Here is a 13,101-nt window from a genome sequence, read left to right as displayed (position 1 = left end):
TCAGCGATGAGAGTCGCTTCTGCCTTGGTGCCAATGATGGTCATATGCGTGTTTGGCGCCGTGCAGGTGAGCGCCACAATCAGGACTGCATACGACCGAGGCACACAGGGCCAACACCCGGCATCATGGTGTGGGGAGCGATCTCCTACACTGGCCGTACACCACTGGTGATCGTCGAGGGGACACTGAATAGTGCACGGTACATCCAAACCGTCATCGAACCCATCGTTCTACCATTCCTAGACCAGCAAGGGAACTTGCTGTTCCAACAGGACAATGCACGTCCGCATGTATCCCGTGCCACCCAACGTGCTCTAGAAGGTGTAAGTCAACTATCCTGGCCAGCAAGATCTCCGGATCTGTCCCCCATTGAGCATGTTTGGGACTGGATGAAGCGTCGTCTCACGCGGTCTGCACGTCCAGCATGAACGCTGGTCCAACTGAGGTGCCAGGTGGAAATGGCATGGCAAGTCGTTCCACAGGACTACATCCAGCATGTCTACGATCGTCTCCATGGGAGAATAGCAGCCTGAATTGCTGCGAAAGGTGGTTATACACTGTACTAGTGCCGACATTGTGCATGCTCTGTTACCTGTGTCTATGTGCCTGTGGTTCTGTCAGTGTGATCATGTGATGTATCTGACCCCAGGAATGTGTCAATAAAGTTTCCCCTTCCTGGGACAATGAATTCACGGTGTTCTTATTTCAATTTCCAGGAGTGTATGACACTCACTACATAATGCTGACAAAGTGAAGCATTCTTGCACATCCCAAAAACCTTTGATGTTAACATGCTGATTTTTTATACATAGATTTCTGTCCAATGTATGTTAGCTCATCTCCAACTAACTTGACAAATGGACTCACAACTATTTATACACGTGCATCGGAATAATTACCAAACTTTAATTACATTTTAGTTTATAATAATAATGTCTGAAATAACTCCAATGATATTACAAAGAAACAAGTAATAAATTGTCTCACTTGTATGATGGATTACTGAAAAAACTGAGAAGTTTACTGGACTACTTAGTTAACCCACTATACACCGCCACTGGGATTTACTGATTTTTATGCAATATTTATATGTTATAATTTTATCAATTTTGTTAATTTCTTAATTTAAGCCTTATTATGTAAACCAAAAGTGTTTTTCAGTTCAGCAAATTCAGGGCAACATAATTATTGTACCATTTGTCAAAATTAGACACTCTTAAATGCCAAAATAGAAAAGTATTGTCTGTGAGGTAGAAATTACAAATGCAAATATCTCTTTAAATAGTAAGTTTTTGTAAACTCTGAAGAGCTCACTGAAAAGAGAGTCTTTGTCTGGCACACAGTTTTAATCTGCCAGGAAGTTTCATGTCAGTGCACACTCCACTGCAGAGTGAAAATCTCATTCTGGAAGTTTATGGTGGGCTTTTTATTAATTTCCATTACGTGACAAGCCATCAACTATTTTCTCACTGAAATTCTTAGTCCTATGTGTTCTGTAGGAATATAATATGTGTAATAATTCTTCAAATACATTGTTTTTACATAAAGTAACTATATTTCTGCTGTTGAATATTATGGAGGTACTCATTCAACTATAATGTTTCATAAATGAGACATGGAACAGGGGATTCATCATTTTACAAGACTATAAAATGTTTATCAATTACATAACGAGAAGAAAAGAAAGAAACTACGTTTTTAAGGTGCAGCATTGTAGCAAGTGGGTCCACCCCCCTGAAACCCCACCCCCTCCATCCGTCCTCTCCATCTCCATCCTCCATCATGCTACATTCTTTCATTAGCCCCCCCCCCCCCTTCCACCCACTCCCACAGTAGGTAACTGGATAATTCAATGTAAAAAAGCCATAAAATACATTAAGCACAAGCACTATATATAAAATGCATCTGAAAATTACTATACACATAGTTTTTATAGAACATGAAATTTTCATGGTGGAAACAAAATTATTACTTCTGAGTGATACATCCATTGAGATTTCCAACTTCTAGACATTACATGTATCACATTTTAATACAAAAAATTATGGAATGGGTTGATCATCTTTCTACAACACGAAATACAAATTTTCAAAATACCAGAATACACAGTTACGTAAAGAAATTAAAATGGTTCAATCTTCTGAGCAGTGTACATTAATTCTTACTTCTGAGCAAAGAAATTTCTACATTTTTTGAACATTTAGTAATGTAATTGTTTTTCCTTTCACGTTTTGGAATGTCCTTCTTACATACAGTTAAATTAATTAACTTCAGTGCCCAACAGGCATGATATATGCTGAGATGACAAAAGTCATGGGATAGCAATATGCACATATACAGATGGCAGTAGTACTGTGTACACACGGTGAAAAAGGGTAATGCATTGGCCGAGCTGTCAGCTGTACTCAAGTGACTCATGTGAAAAGGTTTCTGATGTGATTATGGCTGCACAACAGGAATTAACGGACTTGGAAAGTGCAATGTTAATTGGAGCTAGATGTATATGTCATACCATTTCAGAAATCATGGGAGATCCAATATTCAGAGATCCACAGTGTCAAGGGTGTAGTGAGAACACCAAATTTCAGGCATTACCTCTCACCAAGTATAACGCAGTGGCCAACAGCCATCACTTGACTGACAGCAGCAGAATTTGTGAAAAGTTGTCAGTGCTAACAGACAAGGAACATTGTGTGAAATAACCACAGAAATCAATGAGGCACATAAGATAAATGTGTCTGTTGCAACAGTGTGGCGAAATTTAGCATTAATGGGCTGTGGTAGCAGACAACTCATGTGAGTGCCATTGCTACCAGCACAACATCACCTGCAGCACCTATCCTGGGCTTCTGACCATATAGGTTGGATCCTAGATGGCTGTAAAATTGTGGCCTGGTCAAACAAGTCCCAATTTCAGTTGGTAAGAGCTGATGGCAGGGTTCGAGTGTGTTGCCAACCCCACAAAGATTCGGACCCAAGTCAACAAGGCACTGCACTTGCTGCTGGTGGCTTTGTAGTGGTGTGTGCTGTGTTTGGAAGGAATGGACTGGGTTCTCTGGTCCAAATGAACCCAACATTGACTGGAAATGGTTATGTCTAGCTACTTGGAGACCATGTGCAGCCATTCATGGAATTCATGTTCTGAAACAGCAATGGAATTTTTATGGATGATAATGCACCGTGTCAATGGGCTGCAATTGCTTATGGATATTCTGGAGAATTTGAGCAAATGATTTGGCCACCCAGATCACCTGCCATGAAACCCAGTGAATATTTATGGGACATAACTGAGAGGTCAGTTTATGCACAAAATCCTGCACTGGCAACACTTCCGCAATTATAGACAGCTATAGAGGCCACATGGGTCAATATTCCTGGAGGGGCTTCCAACAACATGTTGAGTCCATGTCAAATAGACTTGCTGCACTACACCAGCCAAAAGGAGGTCTGACACTATATTAGAAGGTATCCCACAATTTTTGTCACCTAATTGTACAAATAGTAAATATCCACTAATTTTCACACATTGTACATGTCTTCTGCAGTCAACAAGTTTTGGCCTGGCATGGCTCCTATTACTCAGAGTCCATAGTTGTTATATGTCACTGGAATTCATTGTTCTTACTGCATATCATGAAAGGGAAACATACAACTTACATTAGTATGTACATATGTATTTTCGACTGTTATGACAATCATAACCTTTTGCATGATAGTTTCTCATATTACATTATATTCAAGTAAATAGCGTTTCATGAAGTCCGCAAAACCATACATTCATTTCTAACCTAATGAAATGGAAGTCGTAACTGTATAACTAAACCTGATATAAAAAAGCAAGTAATCATTTGTTTCATGTAATCAGCTTGTTACCAAAAGGATCAATGTCACAATGTCAATTTTTGTTCAGTCACACCACTTTCTTTATAAGTAATTTCAAAATAATTGCTCAGCCAGGAAAATACTCCAAGATATCACAAAATTACATGTATAATACAATGCAATTCAAGCAGCAAAGTTACTGTGTTCATGGTATTTCATTATTTTGAAAGCAATGCCTATTCTTAATAATGTCAATTGAGGCACACATCAAATATATTCACTAGGAAAAAATATTCTGAAAAGAAAACTTTACATTACACGGAGCTCAAACACATTCTTCTTCAAATCAGGTTTTTATAAATGTTACTAATTTCCATCATAGTCCTGCTGCTTTAGTCTGTCTACAGTTTTTGTTTCTTATGCCACACAGCTATTTGCATTGTTAATACACTTATGACATATTTCTAACTTCCTCCTTATATATGTTTACTGTTCTCAAATTACTAGAGGCCTGCCACAGAGGCCACAGAGGATAGTATATTCATAGCTTTTACATTATTTACATGTTTTTACCACTTTCCTTTGAGACATGTCATTGATTATCACTACATATTTTACTTTTGCTGAGTTGATCTTCCTATCTTACTTTAATTTCTCAGTTACATAAATTTATGTTCTTACACCTTCTGATTATTCACTGGCAAGGTGACTAACCAATCCCTGACACTGAAAAATATCACATTATTTCCTGATATGAGCCATCTATGACTTTATTAACTCTCATATAACACTTCCCATATTAATAGAAAATTGTCTTGCCATGATACATCAAAATTCATAACACTTTTTTCATCTCCCTGACACAGTCAAAACAACTTCAGCAAAACATATTTTCACACACTCTCAATACTTTTTACCAAGACAACATATCTAAAATCGTGTACTTCCAACACTTAGTTTATTAAATACAGTTTTACAGTATTTCAATATATTATTCATGTGCTCTATTACAAATTGAAATGTGCAATAATAACACTTCATTACGTTTGCGTATAAAGTTTCCTCGTAATATACTAGTCAGGTATACTAGTAGAAGTAGATCGTCATTCAGGAAAGGCAGGAAACCCACAGCCATCTTGAGGCTCATTGTTTGCCAAAACACATACAAAGAATACGAGCCCTCTGGAGGCTTTTAAGCACTGATTTTTATTTTAACCCCTGGTTCCCAGCCTAGTTTTACATAAATGAGTGAAGTTCCACATTTACTATCAAATCAATTTAAATTACAGAACATCCCCACCACACATATTTGAAAATAGCATTCACCGCATTGCAAACACTATTCTGTTAAACACTTTATTAAATGAAAATTGCTATATTCACATAGGTTACTTTGTTGATAATTTTAAAAATCTTAGATATGTCTACTATTACTAATTTTGTCATTAATGTATTTGCTTTGGCAAAGCTTACTTCTCCAACCTTTTCACTCCTCGCTTGCTTACATTCTGTCTCAGTTGCACTTACATTGTTTTCAACTAATTGCAAATCTTTAATTTATTGCCCCTTTCGAATATCTAACCCTCCAACCTGACATACGTGGTTTGACTTTTGTTGAGCATTGTCCTGAAGCGTAATGTGTGCTTGAAAATTCTTTGGATGTCTCAATGTGCCACTGATCAAATATCCCTGCTTTTCACACAATTGTTAATCCTGGTATGGGAAACTTAAGTATAGATAGCATGCATATTTTCTTGGACATCTATACCAAACAAATCAAAAACACCCATGCCAAAAACATTTGGACAAAGTATGAGTGAGGTAGCAAGAATGGCACCAATGTAGTCATACTTTTATATTTTGCTTGTGAAGTGCATGTCCTGAGACTGGAATATTTTCACCATTGTATGCTGTGAAATGCAGACATGATTTCTGGAGCTTGGGGTGTCCCAACAGCATATATGTATTCTGATTAGTTAATGTGACTGAAGCATCAGTATCTTAACTGGGATGGTACAGTTTGATTGCAAATTTATAAAGATATGAACAATTAGTGATTATTCCTCTGAATATGGTTGTTAGTTCTGACTTTCAAAAGACTGCCTTTGTCTGATTTATGAGTGACGGACTGTTTTGCTGTTCATCTATTTGAGGAGAGCTGATTGAATGAGCAAAGTTTTTCACTGTGCTTGTAGCTTTGCCATTGTAGTGCTTGCATCTATGGTCCTGTGAGTATTGCCAGAGGAGTGGGTGAGGAATCAGAATGTGAGATTATATTGACTACCATCTTCTCAAATCTAGGTTCATAGGGAAGAAAATTTACTTTTACGTTCTTTCGCAGGCGCATTTTCTGTTTGTGGCCTGATTTACGGCAGTGTCGGGCATTCCAAATGGCAGAAGAAACATTGTTTGCAGCAATGTGTTATGTAACACTGAACACAAGAATTTTGAGCACACAAACTTGCAGGAAAACTGGCTGGACACACTGTGTACTGCATATGCCACTGCTTGTGGCTGTTACAAACAATGTGCCATGCAGGGTTGAGTCTGCTTAGAACTTTTTTTGGTCAGTTTTGCAACGACAGGCATGTTAAAGTCTAGTTCAATGAAGTTTTGCAATTACTAAGATTTGATCATTTTGAGCACATCATTGGGACTAGGATAGCGATGCATAAAAATCTCATCTCATATTCTATTGTCAGTGAGGGTCTGAATAGTTGCATCATGAAGAATTTTGTCATGAAATGAGTCTCGAAAAGCACAGGTAAATTTACAGTTCCTAGTCATGCCCCCGAGTTCAGTGATCCATTCCTTGTAACATCGATTACTGTTATGACACATGCAAAACTGTTTCAAATGAGCAGCAGCTACTTAGATTGGGGACTAGAAAAATTCCTTGATTTTCCTAATAACTCACTCAAAGCGTAGAGTTTGGGGTTCTACTAGGGGGAGCACTTTTTGACACATTTGCACTATTTCTACTCGTACCCATGAAAAAACAAAAGAACATCATGGGTCACCTGAGATTTTGTAGGTTGAAATATGCTGCTCCAGATGAATTTTTTATTCCGTCCAGTCCTCTTGTTTTACATCAAAGGAGCAGAAGGGAGGAGGCAGCATCTGGTGATCACAATTATGTGCTTCAACTGTAGTTTGCCACTGTACATTTTGTGCATCCAGCAGTTGGGTGATGCTTAAAAGTAACATTTGTATTTGTTGGCTCTGAAACTGAGTAAGTGCAGTGAGTGATGGCTCTCCAGTTTTAAGCAAAAATTAAGTACACTTTAAGACACAAGAAAGAAATTTACAATTATTTTCCCACACTGCTGAAACAGAAATATTGATTAATTTGATGATGTTTGGAGTTGAGGATGTTTAATCACATCCCAAGAATCCAAACCACTATGATCTCATCCTTGTCACCAAAAACATCTGTTGTGTCCTGTATGAAGTGATTGATTAAACCTGGAACACTCCATACATTTAATAAATGACCAAAACATCCATACATTTATTTACATTATATACAGCACAATATAATTATACATAGCTGTAGTATCAATTGTTGTCTGTTCCACACTGTTTCAAAAATAATTCTGTATGATAGTTGAATATTAATAATGTTGTACATTGTCTGTAGTTGTATTTTTACTGTGAGTCTTCTGAGATCTGGGGACTGGAGCTTGGTGTCTGCCATCTTAAAGAGACACATTGATGGATACCTTTGCATGCAGTGAGTAGAAGAGATGAGGCATACTGCTATCTTGCAGGAGTATGGTGAGCCCTGTAAAAAGTTGGTTTCACAGTGGAGGACAGACATGTTAGACCAGAACCTTGATGACGAGTATGCCTGCCCTCATATTCACATGCAACTGACATCGGTGTGTTGAAATGATGCATCTTCTGCACAGAAGTGGACAGTATGCCATGTGTAGTTGGCATAAACACTGTCGATAATGCAGATCCTGTTACTGGCATGGACTTGGTGTCCCAGCTAGCCTCACATGTGTTCTATTGTGGAAAGAGCTTGGGATGTTATTGGCCATGAGTGTACCTCAACATCAAGCAGAATGTTCATTGAGACATATGCCATGTGTTTATGAACTTTATTCTGCTTGGAAATGGTACCTCGATACCGTTGCATTACAGGTAACATTTGAGGTTGCAGGATATCCGTGACATACCATTGTTCCATGAGAGTTCAGTCAATCAGTACCAGCCATAATCTGCAATCATACTTGATGGCTTCCCACACCATGATGCCAGGACTAACACTGCTTTGCCCTTCCACCTCTCCTCAGGTCGCCTCCATACTTGCTGCCGATATTCATCCAGGGTAGTACAGAACTGTGATTCATGACTGAACACAATGTGATGTCATTCATCAACAGTCCATGCTTCCCTGTCAAGGCACCACTGTGAACTCAGCCATTTGTGTTGTAGTTTTAATGTTAACCTATACATGGGGTCTCCTAGTCCTGTTGCTGTTTGCCTCCAGCCAGTGGTGCAGGATTACACAGGATGTTTCAGGGAGTCCATTACTTGATCTCAGATGGCAGGTGCAGATGTGAGGAGATTACAATACTATGGCAATCCTCCCTTGTGGTGGTCAGACATGTTAGACCAGAACCTTGATGGTGAGTATGCCTGCCCTCATATTCACATGCAACTGACATCGGTAGTCTGTCACATCTGAACACACCGCAAATCTGGATATTCCTCTATTTGACCAGCCAGCCAAATGGAGACGAACAGTGAAGCCCCTTTCAAACTCTGTCAGATGCTGATAACACCGTGTGACACAAGTATGTGCCAGCTCCGTGTTCTTCACAGTGATCACTAAACATGTGACACCATTTGTACCCGTTATATAACTTACCAGGTCTGGTAACAACAGTACACATTAACCGTACTAATGCACTCCAGTGGCTGTGCTACCTGTAACAGAGAACTGCAACTCTAATTATTTACATATCTGCCTTCAGTGTGTATGCGTATGAAATTACATTGTCATCTGATCATACCTTGTTGGTGCTTCACCTTTTTTTGTCAGGTTGTGTATTTGATGAACACAGAAAACAACTGAAATTAATTTTCATACCTGATTTCTGAACCCTGAAATATACAGCAGAAAAGGATTGTGTTCAGCAAATACACAACCTGGAGTGGCTGGAGTTTTAAAGAAAACAGAAATCTTACCCATATCCAGTGTGTGTTTCCTGTTTGTTCTTTATTTTTTTCCTTATTCCTACAGTCAGTCAGTGATCTTTGTATTCACTGCAGATCAAAATTCTGTACAGAAATATTTCTGAAGATCAACCATTTTTATACTGACTTTCATAGAGTATTAACAGAGAAAGAAATTTTTGGTAGAATGCAAAATGTGTTTAGTTGGAAGCATGTTTTGTCATATTCTGAAAAAAATTATCTTATCACTATAAAGCATTTTTAATGTAAAAATCTGTATCTAGTCACATCAAAGAATATTTGGTGAATTGATCAAACTCTTCATGTTAAAGTTTTTTGTGAAATGTCTACACCATTTGATTGTGCAAACGTAGAATATCCTGAGATAAGCTCATTTGCATTGACTTGACACATAGTACATTATAAGAAAGTATACACAGCTATCAGTCTAATTTCATGCTGGGGAAGTGGTTGAAATGAGTAAATTTTTGTTTTTGGAGGTCATTAGCTGATTTACCACAAATGAGCTTACTCTGACCTTTGAAAACTACAATTTTGCAGGTTTTCACAAAACAAAACAGTGAAATCATCAGGGTAAAAATATCAGCACAAATTGATAAATAAGGTAAAATACTCCACATTTTTTGGGTAGATATGGATGATCTCACATGCTGGAAAGTTCATAATGGTGATCTATTAAAACTGATTGCGTAGATTGTGTGGGCCAATACTTCTATAAAAATAATTATAAAAAACTAAAATATTTTGCAGTTTGTCTTTCGTTGATTTTGTTTCATATAATATTTTGTCAGTTACTGTAGGTAGAAGAAATTATTCACTGATCACAAGAAAATAATTAGGATGAAACACCACTCCACTTTAAATAATGGAAATATTACAAACTGTTAATAAAATACTTGCAGTTCATTTTTTATGGATTATTTGAACTAACAATCCATACCTGTTTGGAAATAACAATGATGCTCACAGATATAGAAGTGGCATTCAGTATTCTCTACTGAACCTAACTTTGATTCAGAAGGCAGTACCAATATATATAAAAGTAGATTAAAGTAGTTTATTTTTAACAAATCCTTTCATGATTCATACAGATTCCTGAAGGGAAATAAGTATTCAAAGTTCATGTCTATAAATGGTCTGAAAGTAGATTTTGACTAAATAGAAATAACTACTGTAGAAATTGCTTATTCCATAACATTGTGTTTATCATAATTATGTTCAATGGAAAAAGGATCACTTGAACAACATTTGAGAGAAGTTAAGACCATGTGATGGACTCATCTCTGGTTGAGCAAGTGTAGCATGCAGTTTGATCATGCTACAACTGTTCACCGCAGTGTGGCCAACAGCCTTTCCATGTTGGTAACACCAATTTCCAGCCAGCCAGTGAAGTTAAGCAATGTTAGACTCAGTTAGTTCTGAGATGAGTGACCATGGATGGAAACTGAGTGCTGTTGGTTGATGGACATGCAAGTTGCTGAAGTGGTGTCCAATTGAAAGATCTGTACCATGCCAATGTGCCACATGTCATTATTATTATTATTATTATTATTATTATTATTAATATTACTGCAGGATGTATTCCACTAATTATAGAGACATTTCTCAAATAATAATTTGACTAACTAACAAGAAGTCTGAAAGAGAATCATTGCTATTTTTGATCTGTGTAGATATTGTTAAGAGTGCATTATGACCTAGTTAAAATGGTTACATTTGCTGATGATACAACCATCTGCAAGAATGCAGCAAGTAAGTAGTATTTCATGTAAAGCTCTTTATGTTTAATGGAAAATCCAGGATGATATAATGATAATATTATGGAAAGGATATAGTGCTACTTATCACATAATGAGATGCTGAGCTGCAGACAGGCAAAACAAAAAGAATGATAAACAAGTAAGCTCTCAGCCAAAAAGCTTTCATCTGAATTAGATGACACACACACGTCTGTGCAACTGTCAGAGATGATGGTCTTGTGCGTGTGTGTGTGTGTGTGCGTGTGTGTGTGTGTGTGTGTGTTTTGTCTAATTCAGACAAAGAACTTTTGGCCAAAAGCTTACTTGTTTAGCCATCTTTCTGTTGTGTCTGTCTGCAACTCAGCATCTCCATTATATGGTAAGTAGCAGTCTATCCTTTTCATAATATTGTTTATGTTTAATGTTTGAAGCATACAGAAGAAGAAGAAAATGAGCAGTAACATACAAACATAGACTTCTGCAGGAGATGACAGCTTGGTTTATCTTTTTGGAGTATAATTCTCTGTCACACGGTAAAATACAATGAAACTGAAAAAGAACCAACTCTTCTACAAACTTTCAATGGTCTACTTTGTGGAATCATCACTTTAAACAAGACTAATGAATACTGACAAAAAATTTGGCATCCTTTTCTTTTTCACTGTACGTTGTGAAACATTATTATACCCAAAAGCTAGTTAGGTTGTATCACTTTTCGTGTTCATAGTTCTATGAGCACTAAAGACACTTATTTGTTTTAAATGTTGTGTGCATTATGTTATCTGGAAAATATTAGAAATGCAGTTTTGTGAGGATATTGTCAAGTTTTGTAACAACAGGTTTCTTTTTGTGTTTCAGTGGAAGCAAAGCGGGTCAAAATTTATCTACTATTAAATCTCTTCGTGTGCTGAGAGTCCTGCGTCCTCTAAAAACCATTAAGCGTGTTCCCAAACTTAAGGCTGTGTTTGACTGTGTTGTAAACTCTCTCAAGAATGTCATCAACATTCTCATCGTGTACATATTATTTCAATTCATATTTGCTGTCATTGCAGTGCAGTTGTTTAATGGAAAATTCTTCTTTTGTAATGATGAAAGCAAATTCACCAAAGATGAATGCCAGTGAGTACCTATGTTGCTATAAATATGTAACGTAAATATGTAACGTATTTTTAAAATAGTGTTTGGCTTTTGTAGACAAATGCTTGGCAATAACAAAAGTCGAAAATAGAGGTTCTCAGGTGTCATACTTCTACCTCTACTTAATGTTTATATGTTCATAAAATAATTTTCTAACTTATATTTTAAAATTACAAAGCATATTTGAAAAGTACAGAGAATTACTGGGCATTAGTAGTACAGTTGTGTGATTGGGAGATGATTTATAATTTATTTTGGAATGTTTTACACAAATGTCAGAGACCAGGCTCAGAGAATATTTTGTGTTTTTGAGAATCATCATCAGACTGATCAAAACATGCAACTTTTTAACAATTTTGCCTCTTAAGACTGATGAAGATGTGAATAATGCAGACTTTGTGAATGGTTTTAAGACATCACTTACAGACTTCCTGACCTGTGTGATCAATAAACATTCTTTGTTTTCTAGGAACTCTCTTTCATCACAAATGCATTACAGTATCTTACTTTCCATATGTCCCTGGAAACAGGTGTCAAATACATGAAGAATTACACTGTCTATCATACCTTAACATTTGTCTACTATAGACTCAAAAGTCTTCCTTGAAAGCCAACGTCATGTAAATAATTCTACGGAATCAAATTTAAATTTGTGGAAAGATACATCAGCTGGGAGTGACTTGGTGTTTGACAAGTGAAAGGCCTTATATAGCACAGCAACACCACTTGTGATACACATTCAAGAATCCTTTCTCCACTCTGGTCCTGACATTTATTGGCCAAAGGAGATGAATACTAAACCACTTTTACTATGGTCTTGTCCAAAGCAAGATTTCAGTATTTCACTTTACATTGTGCAGTGCTTAGGAACAGTTTATGGAAGCAGTGTCACAGATAAATAGAGCCTAACAGTTAGTTAGTCTCATTTCTGACAACAGGATATCATTAGCATCTTAGGCATCATGCGTATTTGGTGGCATGCACACCTGTCTTCAGTCTGAGTACCATTTTTTTAGATTAGATTTAGATTAGATTTACTTTCATTCCAATTGATCCGTAGTGAGGAGGTCCTCCAGGATGTGGAACATGTCAGAAAAACAACAATACATGACAAATATTTACAACTAAAACAAATAAGCTAATGTACCATTCCACAGGTCCCAAGTGGAATGATCGTCATTTTTTAATGAACACA

At 37.0% G+C, this 13,101-nt stretch overlaps 1 protein-coding gene across 1 annotated transcript in view; it reads left to right on the top strand.

Moving 5' to 3' along the window:
- The window catches only part of LOC126184206 (voltage-dependent calcium channel type A subunit alpha-1-like), a 508,450-nt gene that overhangs the window by 335,883 nt on the left and 159,466 nt on the right, over window positions 1-13,101 (top strand). Inside the window, 1 exon segment of the mRNA XM_049926574.1 lies at window positions 11,628-11,888. Within this exon segment, the coding sequence (XP_049782531.1) occupies window positions 11,628-11,888 (261 nt within the window).

Source organism: Schistocerca cancellata, chromosome 4, assembly GCF_023864275.1.
Source record: "Schistocerca cancellata isolate TAMUIC-IGC-003103 chromosome 4, iqSchCanc2.1, whole genome shotgun sequence".
In the NCBI taxonomy this organism is placed as follows: Eukaryota; Metazoa; Arthropoda; class Insecta; order Orthoptera; family Acrididae; genus Schistocerca; species Schistocerca cancellata.
Note: the sequence above shows the minus strand (reverse complement) of the source record. Positions and strands in the feature narration are given on the sequence as shown.